The sequence below is a fragment of the Mirounga leonina genome, unplaced genomic scaffold (genome assembly GCF_011800145.1).
Source record: "Mirounga leonina isolate KUSES-001 unplaced genomic scaffold, KU_Mleo_1.0 Mir_125, whole genome shotgun sequence".
NCBI lineage: Eukaryota > Metazoa > Chordata > Mammalia > Carnivora > Phocidae > Mirounga > Mirounga leonina.
Genome location: NW_023270305.1, coordinates 57,500,728 through 57,517,495, shown reverse-complemented (window position 1 = coordinate 57,517,495; position 16,768 = coordinate 57,500,728). Strand labels below are relative to the sequence as shown.

The 16,768-nt window shown below is 32.4% G+C and overlaps 1 protein-coding gene and 1 long non-coding RNA gene across 4 annotated transcripts in view; one reads left to right on the top strand and one right to left on the bottom strand.

The window, feature by feature from the left end:
• The window catches only part of CCDC88A (coiled-coil domain containing 88A), a 122,154-nt gene that overhangs the window by 38,967 nt on the left and 66,419 nt on the right, over nucleotides 1–16,768 (bottom strand). For all 3 annotated transcript variants that reach the window (XM_035001528.1, XM_035001530.1, XM_035001529.1), the window contains exons 10-16: nucleotides 14,684–14,842; nucleotides 13,148–13,294; nucleotides 11,712–11,856; nucleotides 8,604–8,788; nucleotides 5,188–5,325; nucleotides 2,930–4,000; nucleotides 1,389–1,516 (exon numbers count right to left, since the gene is read on the bottom strand). In XM_035001528.1, coding sequence (XP_034857419.1) covers nucleotides 1,389–1,516; nucleotides 2,930–4,000; nucleotides 5,188–5,325; nucleotides 8,604–8,788; nucleotides 11,712–11,856; nucleotides 13,148–13,294; nucleotides 14,684–14,842 — 1,973 coding nt within the window. The remainder of the gene's footprint in view (nucleotides 1–1,388; nucleotides 1,517–2,929; nucleotides 4,001–5,187; nucleotides 5,326–8,603; nucleotides 8,789–11,711; nucleotides 11,857–13,147; nucleotides 13,295–14,683; nucleotides 14,843–16,768) is intronic.
• Nucleotides 8,657–15,122, top strand: LOC118008114. The gene is made up of 3 exons (XR_004678581.1): nucleotides 8,657–8,815; nucleotides 14,158–14,259; nucleotides 15,016–15,122. It is a non-coding gene; the product is annotated as an uncharacterized LOC118008114 (long non-coding RNA).

The window sequence follows — 16,768 nt, the reverse complement described above, 5'->3', positions numbered from 1 at the left end:
ATCTTTCATGTCACTCTAAGAATTACTCAGCATATCTCTGTGCTTTATTTCCATGAAATGCCCTTCTCCATCATTTCTACCTTGCAAATTTTAGTCATTCTTTAACATTCAGCTGAAGCATTATCATTTCTTTGATGCTTGATGATCAGCAGATGATAAGAGCTCAATTAACACTGACAAGCTGTTTGAATTAAGGTTTGGGAAGAGGTGACAAATAATATGAAGTACTCATCTACAGCTGGGTTCTAAGAGGGTTAGTTAGGGTAGCTACATGGTGTACTGTTTTTTCTCCCCTCTACTAAATGTCTTACACATGACAGGTAATAAATCTGTGTGAATAAAGAAGTGATGCATATTTAGTATCTATATTAAGAGGCAGTCAACTCAATTGGCCCTTAACTATCTATTTAACTCAAATAAAAATGAAATTTCTCATGAAATAGCTCTTTGATTAATCCAATTATGGTTGCTTGAATTCATTGCTAGAATGAATGCCTCAAATTATTTCTATTTGTTATTACAGAATTATTAATCTATTCAATATATTAACTGAATATTTTCAAAATTACATAAACAAACCCATATAATCAGCATTAATTTTTCCTATATACATTTATTTAATATAGAATATAAATACTAGAACATTAATAGTGAGTAGACAATAAGATACAAATTATATGACAAAAATTTCAATGAATTAAGATCTAGTCTACATAAAACAATATTTTTAACAATACATACTTCTAGTCTAGCTGGAATCACATGGCTGACTGGATGCTAACAGTAGACTACTTGAAAATCTGTCTGACAGACTGTAATTACCATGGGAGAATAAACATTTTTAAGCTTGTATTGATCATTCTCAAAATTAAAGGGTGTATAAAGTAATTTCTTATTGTTTGTCAAGCCTTATTTCTCCACATTATTTTTATACCTTAATTACCTCAGCGTATTTTCCTGTTTCATATTTCTCCTCCATCTCTAAGTCTACTTTTAACACACAAAATAAATGAAAGAACTGAGGCATTTAAGCACTCGATTCAAATAAAAACTAACTTTATATTTCAAGAGAGAAGGGTTTGTTTGTTGTTAATGTCTCATTCTACTTTCATAGGTAATTATAGCCTCTGGTCTTCTGCTACCTGGGTGGCATCCTGTTTTCCTATTACGTAACTATTTATAGTAATATTTTAGCATTTTCTCTTGTATCAATATTAGGTTGTACTTATCTGGGTTTTTACTTTTTTTTTCTTATAGAACTTTCTCTATGGGAAGAAAGGAACCAGAAACAGGATGAAATACATAAATATTCTGTAGTTACTACAGGAAAGAATGAGCAAAAAAATAACAATAATTTCAACTGTTTGCCAAATAGACTTAATACTTACCTGTCATCAGTACTTTGCTCATCATGTAAGAGTCGCTCTTTATTTAACCCTATCTTCTCAAGCTCATGAGTTAATTTTTCAAGATCATTATTCATTTGTTGAGTCTTCAATTTTTCACTTACCAAATCCTTATTTTAAAAGGAATGCAAAACTCACGTAAGTGTCATGACCATGAACATCTAACAAATTCAGCCAAGACTATAACTACCACTATCCAGGAATACATATTAATTCAAACCAGGAAAAAAGAAACGTTGTTGTTGAATTTCTCCTTCATCAATAAAAAGTAGTTAAGCAACAAAATAACCTAGTTCAAACAATATGGTTTTCCTTTTTTGTTTTTTGCTAATATTTAACTTTTTGTGTTAAAAACTAAGAGGAAAAACTCTTTACTTGTGAACACTTTAGGTTTGAAAACTGTGAGAAAAAAGATACATATCCATTAACTTTTTAATAATGAGCTAGGACTTTAGTGCATATTTCTTCCTATGAAAATATGCTGGATGCAACACCCTTCCTACACCACAAGCACCCCTCTGCCAGTGGAAGAGCCCTAAGATACTGATATGAAGAAACAGGGCACATTCTTAGAAGTTCAGACACAAGGAACCTGTCATTCATGACTGTAGGACTGTGTAACAGAGAAAAAAACCAAAAAGTTAATAATGGGTCCCTCTCAATGTCTCTTTAGCAGAAATGCAGACTTCCCGATATGACTTTCTGCCAGAATGCTAACAAACTTTTTAACTCAACTTAAAGGGTTACCATGTATAGTATAGCATAGGGATAGCAAAAAACAGCCAAGCATGCTGTCTTCTAATCTATACCATGTTTCACAGGACCTACTGCCAATCAACTCCTGAAAGTTTCACAACTCTTCTCAACACACAAATCCAAGCAACTAAACATTGTTCAGTGTTGACTCTTAAGTTCAACCTGATTTGCATTCTCAGGCTTAGAGGTCAAAATTCATTGGGTTTTGGAGTCTGAAAGATCTGGACTTGATTCCAGTAATCCAATTTTGCCATTTATTAGCTTGTGATCCTGAGTAAGTTACTTAATGTCTCTAATGCTTTTTATCTAAATGGAAATAGTATCTATGGAGGATTAGTTGTAAAAATTATAGAAAATATACATAAATACAACTTATGAAGCCCTTAGCCTAGTACTTGGCACATAGTTAGCATTCAGTAAATAGTAGCTGTCATGCTTCCTATTATACATTAGCATTTAGTAATAATCTTGATCAAATATTTTAATATTATTTTGAAACAAAATATAAAATTACAATGTAATAAGTGAGATACCGCATGGAAATCTTATTACTATACTACAATATCTTAAAAAATAAAATTTACATGTACTTCCTTGGTGTAACAAAAGTAGGAAACTTAGAAACTGTTTCTAGTTCTAATGCCAAATTTCTACTTTGAACCATAAACAGATGATACAAATTTCCAATGGGTTCCAATAAAACTTAACAAAGCCCTGAATTAAAAATATAAAAAGAATTTGCCTTAAATTTAGGTAACTATATTTACCTCTCGTAATGTAACCAAAGTTTTTATATCAATAGTTGCTCTTTTCACAAGCTCCTTATTTTCTTTCTCTAATTCTTTCAGACGAATGCAGGATTCTTTATAAATACTGATCTCTTTGAAAAGAGTTTTGTTTTCTTTTTCTAAATTTCCAATTTTCACATTATTTTCTTCTAATGTGGTATCTTTTATTTCTGCTTGTTGTCGGAGTCTTTTATTTTCCTTCTCCAGTTGTTTCTTATCCTTTTCCAGTTGAGAAGTTTCTTGCTCTAATGATTTATTTTCTTTTTCTAGCTGTTCTAGTCTTTTGCTAGATATTTTTAACTCTTCTAGGTTTTTCTGCAATGTTTGATTTTCTACCTCTAAGTCTTGTAGTTCACTCTCTAATTGTTGAATCTTTTTATTGCTGTTCTCTAGAGCTTTCTGTAGCCTTTGATTTTCTGTATCTAAACCTTGGTAGCTAACTTCTAAGCGTTCTGTCTTCTTGAAAGATGCTTTCATGAGTTCCAAACCCTTCTTAAGTTGCTCTTTTTCACTTTCCAGTTCTTTATTTTCTAGTTGTAGCTGAGCCATTTTCATGCTTGCACACTTCAAAGATTCCACATTCCTTCGCAGTTCTAAGTTTTCCTCATCTAGTTGGGAATTCTCTTTTTCTAGGGATTCTAACTGAAAAGTAAGGTTTTTAAAGCTATCCAATGTTTTTTTTAATTTCCTATTTTCTCTTTCCAGCTCTGAATTTTCTTGTTCTAAGGCCTCAATTTTTTCACAAGTAATTTTTAAATTGGTTATCTTTTTCTGTAACAATTCATTTTCTTTCTCAAGATGATGCAACTCATTTTCAAGTTCTTCTGCTCGTTCTCCTTTTTCTTTATAATGTTCCAATTCTTTTCTAATTTGTCTTTTTTCAAACTCAATCTTGCTTAGCTTGCTACTTGTTTCTTTGATCGACTCATGGAGAATTTTATTTTCTTTTTCAATATCTTTCACCCTTGCTTCAGCACTTATCTGGGAGCGCTGCCTTAAGGAAGACACAGTTTGATTCAGATGTTCATTTTCCTGTTCCAATATTTTAATCTAATTAACAAAGAAAAAAGAGAGAATTAAAAACTTAATTGAGCATAAACTAAATATTTTAAGTTACAGTTTTTCCTTTCTAAAAAATAACAAGGAAATCAGAACATAAGAGGGTGCTAATTTCTATCTTACTCTTAATTCTGACAAATATTTACTGAGAGACCCCTATGTACATGTACTGCCAGGTCATTAAAGTTCTTTCTTTAGGGAGTTCATAATGTAAAGAAATGGTTAGGAGAGATGTATCTAATATTAATCAAAGTGATCTTCAGATTATTCACAGTTACAGGTTTCAAATTCAAATAAGAACACAGGTGAAATGTACACACATATCTCTTTATGAATATAGCTTTTATTTTCTTTAAATAAATTTTGTAATGCATATACACAGTGGGCTCTTAATAAATACTGCTATAGTTATATGTGTATATGTGGGTGTGTACTCATTCCCCTAAGAATTCTAATTTGGAAACATCAAAATAACAAAATCCTCTGGTACACTTGAAAACTAATCCAACCAATTTATATCATGACCTAATTCTGTGGTTCTCAAAAGTCAGTGTTAAATAATCCCCTGAGAACCTTGTAAAAATACAGATTCATGCTTAGCTCTAGAATTTTTATTCTGTAGCTCTACAGAAACCTCTATTTTTACAGGTAGCCTGAGGACTATATCTGAATATATTAAAAAAAATCATTTTACTTCTAAAAAAGTAACAGAACTTTAAAATAGCAAGTCAATCAATATCTCCAGTTCTCAGTTTCCTAGAACATAAAATGACAAAGACCAATAAACACTGGAAAGCACATGAGAATGCATCCTAGAGGCAGCAACCACATCTTCCTCTTAAGCAGGGTTGGAGTAGAGCTGCTTTCCCCCAACTCCACTCAGGAACTTTATAATCTTCAGTCCTATTCCATAGACACTTGAAAGCACAGGTAACTCCAAAATTTTATACCAGATAATTATCAAGCATACTTGCCATTTAAAAAATTCTAAGCTTTCCCTTCAACTTTCCTAAAATACACAGGACAGAAAATGAAGTAAAACCATAGTTACTCTAAAATTTAAGCAATTCTAAAATATTTCCCTTTCATGTTATATGAACATTTTTGTTTGCCTAAACTTTAAAATAACTTTTGTTAATGCATTTCAAAGTATATTGCTTAATAGGAAATTTATGAACCTGTCTCTCTGAATTTTCTCTAAGTGTTTCAATTGTTTTTTCAAGCTGAGCTTTCTCCTTCATTAGATCCTTGCTTAAATTCTGACAGTTCTGAAGACTTTGCTTTTCTTGAATAATTTCATTTTCAAGAATTTCAACCTAGAGAAATTAAATAAAAAAACAATGTATCATTCAATATTTTACAACAGTGGAAACATGTCAAAACAAAAGATAATTTTCAAATAAAAAATTAAATACAATTTTAACACTCAAATGGTGAAATTTAAGAACTGAGTAGAAAAATTCAAGTAATAGTCCATGCTACTTTTAGCAGCTGTATAAAAAATGCAGACATGACTGTCTTTCTTAACCTGTGCATCTTTGAAAGGTACATTTGTACTTCTAAACACAAAGATAAATCCAAATGAATATATGATAATTATGTGCTTTATGAAGACTGTACCAATCTTATTGAAAGACTCTCCTGGCTTGAGGAGATTTATAAAGTAAAACTTTAATTACAGTCAAGTAATTTCAGTGAAGAAGGAAGAAGAGAATATAAAAGCATGAATGAAAGATGAGAAAGAGTGATTTAAGTTTAATGAGGAAACAGGGATTAAGTTTAAAATAAAAAGGAGAGAGGGAGAAAAAAGGAGAATAATACTAGAGAAAAAAGGGCTGAACAAAACTCCAGCAAATGTTTATACTCTAGGTTTAAATTTGTTGTCAATTACACATTTTAAAGACATGATCAAGTATGTGATTAATAAGGATAAAATAGCAAATTCCAGTTTAAATTATGCCAAATTGATATTCCCATTAGCATACAACATATTCAAACCAGGCAATAAAAGAAAATAAAGATTTAGCTATATAAAATATTCCACTTCAAGTTTAAATATTAATTAAATCCTTATGTCAATAGTGAAGAAGTCTAAGAATTTGAATAGTCTTACATAAAGCAAGTTGAATTTTCCTATTTTATTATCAATGGAAGATAACCATATAGGGAAGACCATCTTCCAGTAATATCTCAAAAGCATCAAGTCACAAAATCTTATGCAGTCACTCAATTCAACATATATATATTCAGGAAGGTTTTAGTTATTAATTATGAATCCAGTTCTCCCATTAAAGATTGAAATATATGGGTAACAGTTATTTAATTAAACTCTGTTGTTTTATAGCAATGGAATTCAAGTGAAACATTCAGTTTACAAAAGACATCTTTCATACAATGAATTTATAAATAATTGCTAGAATCACTAAAAATTTATTAGAATTCAAAGCTAACTTTAAAATCAAATTATAATTTCCAGACCCAATTATAATGATAACGAAAATAAAACTGTTCCAAGTTCTAAATAACCACTCCTACTTTTATACTATATTGGTTATCAAATGCTTATTAAGATTATTTGGTTAATGGACTAAAGATGATGCAAAAATGTTTTAAAAGAGTAAAAATCTGGCAAGATAATCAAGGAGTCTATTTGCATTATCTAAGGCAGTGGTTCTCAAGGCGTGGTTCCAAGAAACCAGGAAGACCATCACTTAGGAATTTCTTAGAAATGAGAATTCTTCACCCCCTACCCTAGGCAAGACTACCAAATCAGAAACGCTGGGCATGGGACTCAGCAATCTGTGTTTTAACAAGTCCTGAAGGTGACCATGATGCATACTATAGTTCCAAAACCAATGGTCTAAAAGTTAGGGAGATTTTCATAAATGAGTCTAGATACCCAGAATCTAAAGAAAAAACTAGACATGGCTGACTAGATATAGAAATGAAAAGGAATACATAAGGACATATGTATAAGAATATTTATTACAGTATTGTTCACTGTGACCAAGACCCAGAAACAAAAGTGAAAGCACATACTGGGGAGCAGATGTGATAAATTCTCTAGATGATAAAAATATCATGTATGTTGTCATGATACAATTCTATTTATCTACAATATGTGTATGTGTGTATGCAGAAAGATACTCAAAAATAAATTACTTGGTCTGTTGCACAACTGGAATATTTCTGTTGAACCAAAACTTAGTCAAAATTCAGGTTTCAGAGTGCCTAAATTGTGGTCCTTAAATACCATTTCCCACTAAAAGGAACAAGGGCTTTCTGGAGAAATGGCTATCTCCAGATTTGGGGCAGGAAATGTTTAAGAGAAGCCTATTATGGCAAAAGCACAGAGGTTCACAACGGGTGCTAAGGTGTGTCACAGGAATTCAGAAAGAGGTAGATATAAGAAAAACAAATGCAGTAGATTGAAACACTTCAAATATTTTTAAATCCATGAATTCATAAAGACACTAAAACAAAAAACTCATTAATTATCTCAGGAGAATATGAGAGAACCAATTCTTTACCAGGAAACTGGTAGATAAAGGGAAAGAATCAAACATTCATCCTGCTTTCCCCATGAGAGTTCCTTATCAGGATTTTGCAACCTCTGTTGAATTAAGGGATCAAAGCAAACCTTTTCCATGACAACTAACATGACAAAAAGACAACTAGACATGTACCTCCTGACTGAAAAAGACTCCTTACGAATATTTTTACTAAAACCTCGATTTGAACCTGATTAAGTCTACAGATAAAATAAGACCTATTGGGAACAAAAGAACTTGCGAAGTGACTCAAAAAGGATGCAGTGAGCAAAATCTAGACTGTAGGAAAACTAGATTAAACCACCTGGTTTCTTTAACAGAAAAACTACTAGGTATGAAGAGTAAACCTTACATTAAAAAAGACAACAGACATCAGTTGATTGAATGTATTGGTCTTATTTTAATTCAGATTTGAACAAAATGCAAAAAAAAAATCCCAATTGATTTGGAGAAACTGAAATGCTAACCAAATTCTATTAAATTTTTAAGTGTGATAATGTCACTGTTCTTGGTTTTTTTTTTTAATTCCTTACTTTTAAGAGATATATAATAAGATATTTATTGGTGAAACGATACCACGTCGAGGATTTACTTCAAAATCATCTAGTGGTTATGCGGAGAGCAAACAAGGGTAGAAATAAGATTGCTAGAAGTTAATAATTTTTGAAGCTGAATGAGTATATTAGTTCATTCACTTCACTTTTTTTTTTTTTTTAAAGATTTTATTTATTTATTTGACAGAGAGATACAGTGAGAGAGGGAACACAAGCAGGCGGAGTGGGAGAGGGAGGAGCAGGCTTCCCATGGAGCAGGGAGCCCGACGCGGGGCTCAATCCCAGGACCCTGGGATCATGACCTGAGCCGAAGGCAGACGCGTAATGACTGAGCCACCCAGGCGCCCCCATTCACTTCATATTTTGAAAATTTCCATAAGTTGAAATAATGAGAGTACATTAAAAACTGGAAAATAAACGTTCAACCACAGGGCTATTCATACTTTTACATATATTCTTTAACTTACATTAAACATTACTTTTATTTACCTTTTTACTTAGTCTTTGATTTTCTTTTTCAATTTTCAGGATTTTGGAAGTGTTGCCTTCTGCAGAATCCATACTACTCCGAAGTTCTTCTACAGTTTTTGTCAGACTCTGGTTTTCCATCTCCAATTTCAATAACCTGCTTGATGTTAACTCATTCACCTCATGGCCCAAGGATTTTTGTGGTGCTATAATAATGAAAAATACTGTCACTGGTAAAACTATATTTACTCACTATTATTTAAAATAATGAGTGTAAATGTACTACATCACTTGGTCCTTAACTTGATAAAAAATTTATAGTTATATAAGATAGACAAATGAAAAAAAAAACAGATAAAAGATGGGTAAATCTTGAATTTTTAATGCACCCATGAGCGTTCTAGAGAAAAAAAAATACAAAATTTAGATTGAATGGACTACAGAGTTTCAGTTCTAGTTTCATGAGAAACTACTTGACAATGCCCAAGCCACTTTAACCTCAGTGAATCTTATGTTACTTGTACAAAATATAGTTACTGCTCTGTGTGTCTCACAGAGCTATCGTGTGATTCACATAAGAATTATAAAGCATGTCCTATGCCATATCTTCAAAAATTAAAGGAAGACAGTCTAAGGGAAAAAAAAAATTCCAATTTCCTAATCCTGATTCTGAGAAATGCAAGACAATATACACTGGTCACCTCGAAAAAGTCTTTCTCTAAATGAAGAATTGCTGCTAAACTTGAGTATAACAAGCAACATGTATACCATTTTGCCAAAAAATTATATTTCTAAGTAGATTTTAGCATAATTACATTTTTTAAAATAAGAAAACTCGGTTTCTAGTTCTGTATATGATGCAAACCAAAAATATTATTTTTAATAACCCTACAGCAGATTCATTAAATATTTTGATGATATAAAAATTAGGATTTAAAGTGAAATATGATACCTAGATTCATTTTGAAATCTTAGACTTCAGGAAGGGAAATGGAGACATATGGGAAGGCATTCTAGGTCTATCTATCTTTGTGTATGTTTGAAATTCTCCATCATTAAGTAGAGAGAAACACACACACACACACACACACAAAAAAACATATCCCCAACAAGTATATAAACATACATTCTTTTTAAAATTAGGTATGGTAAAATATCTCCCAGACTGAAGTAAAGAAAGCCTCAAATCTTATTTCTAGTTTTTGTTCTAGTTAGCATATTATTCTTTAATTGAAAGCTGGTACAACTGATAGTCACTGACTTTTTAAATTCCATTAGTTGTCCAAGTCTTGAAGTAAAACTACTTCATGATCTGTAGTCATGCATTTCAATTAAATAAGATTAGACTACAATACTCAATATACCTTAGTAATACTTTCAATACTATGACTGTGTTTCAAAGTTGCTTCAGGTCAGACTATAAAGAATTAAACAGGATGCTTACAACACATTTTTAAAAAGTAATCTCTATGTACAACATGGGGTTTGAACTGAAGACTCCAAGATCAAGAGCTGCATGTTCTGCTGACTGATCCAGCCAAGTGCCCCCTTACAAAACATTTTTAACACAATATTGTTTTGTTAAATAGGGAGGCTGCCTACATGATAATCTTAGGTGAAAAAAAGAACCTGCACTGTATATAGACATTGATCTGATGATGTCTAAAATATCTATTTGTGTGTAGAAACATTTTGGAAGCAAATTTTTTGAAATGTCAAAAGTGACTGCAGAAATTATTAGTGACCTTCATTTCTTCCTTTATATTTTTCCACATCTTGCAAATTTTCTAGAAAGCAATTCCCTTGTATAGTTAAAAAAAAAAAACAATAACACACCACATTAAAACAAGTATTCAGGTCTATGATCCTAATATGAATTGCAAAACAACTGTGATGATGATGATGATGACAAAAATAATAATAATAAGCACTCAAATACCTACCATTTACCAGGTATTCTACTAACAGCTTCATAAGTAGTAATGAATTCAGTCCTTGCAATATCCCTAACAAGGCACATACTATTATTGTTTCCACATTAACGGATGAAGAAACTCTTAACGGTGTAATTTTAACTAGTAGTAGAAAACATTTAAGTCTGAATTGTTTTCTTTATACTCAATTCACAAAAAATACAGTAAAAAAGTTCCACAAGTACTTAAAGTAACACATCTCAGCAAGTTCACTGGCTGAATATCATCATTACTGTGCAGTGAATTTACATGGGGTCTCAGAATTTGGAATTAGGTTATCATGTGTAAAATCAGGAAAAGCCTAATGGTAATAAATATGATGAACCATCTGTAGAAGTAATTATCCTGTAAGCATCAGACTATAAGCTCTCTCAGACCTATGTCTACCTCACCACTATATCCTCAGGGCCTGGTATATTATTTTACACATGGTAGATGCTTAATAAATATCTGGAAGGAAGGAAAGCAGGTGAAATAATCTAACACTGGGTAACTGAAGAATTATGGAACTAATCTAATTCAAATAAATGTGACATGGGCATAATTTCAATAAAGTAAATCAGTATTAGCATAATCAAACCTATAACCCAAGTAATTATCTGGGGGTCTTTAATTATCTCTAGGGTAAAATTAGGCTGGACTGGTTGGTAGGTATAGTGCTAAAATGGAGTACATGTATTGATGAAAGTAGCTATGAAGATCCTTAACTTGCTTTACACTGGCTACATAGTCACCTAAGAATCTTCCCACTATGTTACGACTTCCTATTTAAGTCTGTCTATAGTTAAAGAACAGGTTAACCAGGTAATATGACTTTTCTGTTCTATTGAGTAGATGGCTTTCTTTCTTAAAATAAATTAATAAACTGGTATCCCAGCTTCCTGTGATACTAATATGAAACAGTGCCTAAATGACTATCAAATCTGTTACTGCGCTCATAAAGTTGAGTTGTAAGATGTGCAAAGATAAGGACCAGACCCAGGAACATGGAAATGAACATATTACTCTGTGAAATCATACCTAGAGAGACATCTGTCCTCCTAGATATCTCCAGCAAGGGAAAATAAAGAATTGTAAAAAAACATAAAAAAATGTAAGCATAAATACAACTTCATGTATTCATTTATCCTTTTCAATAAAAAAATACTGGGAATACCTTCAGAAAGTTCGCTAGTTCTGGATATTTGTTCCAACTCCCAGCCAAGATGTAATGATTCATCCATACTTTGTTTCTGTGCCATTTCCAAGGTCATATTTTCTTCCATTAATTCTTCGATTTTTTTTCTATCCATATCACGTTCCTTTTTTATTGTGAGGGAGTAGGAAGAGAAATGAAAGCTAACAAACCATGCAATTTCAAGCTAAATACTCTATTACTTATAATTTTTATTTATCAGAAACTGAATAATATGAGGATAAATTTTGAGTTCCTTAAAATTTTCACAGTTTGAAGGTGATAATCAGTTATAATTATTCATACTGGTCACTATATTATAGATCAGGTGTCTGATATCCTTTTTTTTTTTTAATTTTAAGTAATCTCTACACCCAACATGGGACTCAACTCACAACCCCAAGATCAAGAGTCACTGACTGAGCCTGCCAGGCACCCCTGTCTGATATCCTTTTAAAGTGATCCTTGGGGGGGCACCTGGGTGGCTCAGTTGGTTGAGCGACTGCCTTCGGCTCAGGTCATGATCCTGGAGTCCCGGGATCAAGTCCCACATCGGGCTCCCTGCTCAGCAGGGAGTCTGCTTCTCCCTCTGACCCTCCCCCCTCTCATGTGCTCTCTCTCTCTCTCATTCTCTCTCTCAAATAAATAAATAAAATCTTAAAAAAAAATTAAAAAAAAAATAAAGTGATCCTTGGGGACACTGAAAACTCCTTCATATATTTCAATATATATAGTAAATGATTTCTGACCCAATGCTAAATTTTAGCAAACAGTTTTTTTATTTTAAAAGAGATTTTATTTATTTATAGGAGAGAGAGAGAGCAGGAGCGGGAGGAGGGGTAAAGGAGAGGGAAGAGGGAGCCTGATGTGTGGCTTAATCCCAGGACCTGGGGAGCATGACCTTAACCAACTGAGCCACCCAGGCATTCCTAGCAAATAGTTTTATTTCTATATTTTATTTTACTTAAAAAATTTTTAAGATTTTATTTATTTATTTGTCAGAGAGAGAGAGAATGAGCACAAGCAGGGGGAGCGGCAGGCAGAGGGAGAAGCAGGCTCCCTGCCAAGCAAGGAGCCCCATCCCAGGACCCTGGGATCATGACCTGAGCAGAAGGCAGATGCTTAACCGACTGAGCCACCCAGGCATCTCTATTTCTGTATTTTAAAGGCATATTTGCACAATAACTTATCAGGGTTTTTTCAAAGCAGAAGACAAAATTAATCATTAATACCACTCTGTAACAAAAGCAGAAATTTATATACTGTTTTTATAAAGAATTGGAAGCATCTAATTTATTTAGCCACCTCTTCTCCATTAAAGCCACAGGAGCTAGTCGTTATTGTCATTATGGGGAAATTAGATGAATCTGAGAGATTTCCTATGAAGCCATGCAACTGTTCAACCTTACATTACTTACCATTTCCATATCATGCAGTTTAGCCTTTAGTTGTAAATTCTCTTTTTCTAATTCATGTAATTTATCAGAACGAGCTCTAGTTCCTTCTAATTGATCTTCCAACATGGTTTTTGTTTCTAATAAAACTTGATTGTCTTCTTTTAATTCCTATGAAAATTTCAAATAGGCTTTATCACAAATATGTTAATATCTGTTAATTTTTCGAAGCTCTGAAACAAAAAATCTTTATTGTAAATAAGACATTAAGCTGTCTTTATCAAACGTTCTTTATGCAAGAGTAAAAGCAACTGAGTAACAGAGATACAGTTGATGTTTTCCTGGTTTCTTTTTTTTCCCCCTCAGAATTTAAGCTATTATGCAAACATAATACTCAGTACTTATGCTAGGATGAGTAACACTACTACAGTTTCACATAAAATTGTCAGGGTATATTTAAATTTCTTAGTCACAAGGAGAAGGAACTAAGTATAACTAGTCTTTTTGATATTTAAGACACAGAATCAGGGCTAATTCTTTTTTTTTTTTTTTTTTTTTGCTGCAATAGATCTCTCTACTTAAACTATAACTTGAAAGTGAAGCGTTGGGTTTTTGAGTAAAATACCAATACTTGAGCTAAGACTCACATAGATCATAAACTAAGGCTCCTATCAATAAATATTTTATATCAGCATCTTGAGAAAATGCTTAAAATCCATACATATGTTTTGAAGACATGTGCTCACAAATCTGTCTTGCTAAACTACATGTCTGTGGTTTATAAAGTCAAAAGAAAGTATATTAAAACAGTGGCATTTATAAGGATCTCTTAACAGTGCCATGCATATACCGTTTAAACAAATGGCCAAGAATTAATAAGCACCTTGTCTTTGCTATCTACTGGGTCTATTTTCGGGTAACTTTCAGGCTAAAATGTTCTAATTATCTCTTATAGTGTTTTCACTTCTTGATTTTGCATACTCCTTCCTTCTTATCACCATACTGAAACTGATAATACTCTCCTCTGTTTGCAGAAATGAAGAAATTAACTGAGAAAGAAAAACAGAATGTAGAAGCAAGGATCGTCAAATTCTTGCTGTCAAACAAATTCATGTAACACTGACTGCAACCATTAAGTAAGAAAAGCTGTCTTTCCTACACACACACACAAGGGGAGAGGGAGAGAGAGTGCCTTCTTAATCCTAGTTTAGTATTCTGAGTTGAGACCAATGATCAGAAACATGCTTTGCTTTCACTTCTAGAAACAAGTTTGAAATTAGTATATATTTTGACAACGTGGGAAGGACTTCAAGTCTTCCTCACCTAAATAAAAGAATGAAAGAACTCCAAACAGTTCAATAAAATTAATAATGTCCAGAGATCCCTTTTTACAAGTATAAGCAATATGCTGGTCTATCATAAAATAAGCACTTAAAGTATTTATAATTTGTTCAACATTTCAAAAGTTCCTTAAATTTATTATGTGCATTTTACGTGCATTTTGAAAAACCTAACTTTTTAAACAAAATAATTATGAATAGCTTAAATTATGCAACATACCTCAACTCTTGCCTTATAAAATTCAATATCATGTAGTCTTTCTTTATATCTGCTGACTTCACTTTCAAGCTTATCCACTCTGATAGCTTTTTCTCGAAGTGCATCTAATTCATCTCGGTACATTCTAGCAGAACGAGCATCCGAAAGCAAATTCATGTTCTAAATATAAACACATATTAATATTTCCAATATTATTTTCTATTTTCAAACTGATAATCTCTGGTTGCACAACTCAATGAATTTTCTAAAAAAACCCCAATGAATTGTATCCTTTAAAAGTGTGAATTTCACAGTATGTAAACTATACCTCAATTAAGCTGTTTTTTTTAAAGATGGAGAGATATAAGGAAGCTACTGATGATGGCCGGTACTGACGACTGCTACAACCTTGACCAGGGGCTGCACTGCCACCCTGGGCAACTTCTGAGGCCATTTCCAAGACCTACAGCTATCTCACCCCTGACCTCTGGAAAGAGGCTGTGTTCACCAAGTCTCCCTATCAGGAATTCACTGACCATTCTGTAAAGACCCACACCAGAGTCTCCGGGCAGAGGACCCAGGCTCCAGCTGTGTGGCTACCACATCTGAAAAACATTAAGTGGATTAAAGCCTGTTAAAAAAATAAAAAATAAAAAATGGGGAGATATATGAAGTCTTTTTTTAAAAAATCAAGAATACAAATTATTTTAAAATGTTTATATGCAAATACAAACATGCTTACATACAAATTTTTAAATAATGATCACTATTTAGGAATGTAAAAACTACTCAGGATATTTTTAAATAAGTTAGCCTCTAGTTAACATAACCATCTGAAATTAATTAAAGGTGCAAAACTTTAAAATACAGTATAGTGAAAACAAAGAAGAAGCAAACTGTATTACTAAAGTTGATCATTAGTTACTTTAGAGAAATTATGTTTTTATCCAGATATGTTGTAACATACCAAAATCCTGCTGAGTTTTTCTAAACTTCCAAGTGAGTATTAGTTGCAAGTGATTAGTGCTTATCTTAATAACATTTTAGACAAATATCAAAAATCCAATCTTTAAAAGCTCTCTTGTAATCCTTTAGAACAAGTTATCAAAGTATGACCCAGGGACATCTGTGGGTCCCTGAAACCCTTTCAGGGAGTTCATGAGGTCAAAACCATTTTCATAATAACACTAAAACATTATTTGTTTTTTTCATTCTCATATCTCATGAGGGTGCAGTGGAGTTTTCCAGAGGCTACATGGCATGTGATATCTTAACAGACTGAATGCAGAAACAGATATGAGAATTCAGTAGTCTTTAATTAAGCCAGGCATTAAAGACATTTGCAAAAATGATTTTAAAAAAAAGAGACTGGCAAAAATGTAGAAGAGTAGCATTCTTCTAATTTTTTTTGGAAAATAATGGTAATAAGCATACAATTTTTATGTTAACATGGAATAGGTTGAGTATTATTTTTAAATAAATATTTTTTAAATTCTAAGTTTTAATTTCAAATACAGAAAATACCAGTAGATCTAATCCTCATTAATTTTTAAATAGCAGAAAAGAGCCTTGACACCAAAGAGATTGAGAACCACTGTTTTACAGGGAGCACACATACAAAAAACCATGCTCCCAAGAAGAAGCAGAATAGCAGTCAGAGCATATCTAGAAATGAAGATTATGATTCCCAGTATCATTCATCTGAAAAGGTCCCAGTTTAGGATTCTGCAAGTGGCGTATTCCCTGAATTTAAAATAGCAAGTTAGGGAAAGTAAGGAGAAGAAATAATTGTCTAGCCTTACCACAATCCTTACCATTTATGGGTAAAAGAAGACTTCATGCCTACCTCCAAATAAAAATGAAACATTATAAACATTAAAAGAAGTGAATTCTTAAACAATCTTGGCTCAAGATGAAAAAAAGCCCACAAAGCTTTAGTAAAATAAAAGTAACTTTTAAAAGGTAAAAAGTTTTGATCTTAATACTTAAAAGGAAAAGAGTAAAAAATTAAAAAGCATTCTGTCATCTGTAAGTTAACATAAAACATTATCAGAGACTAAAGACTTAGGGAGATACACATAAAGCAGCACAGTTTACAGTAGAGGT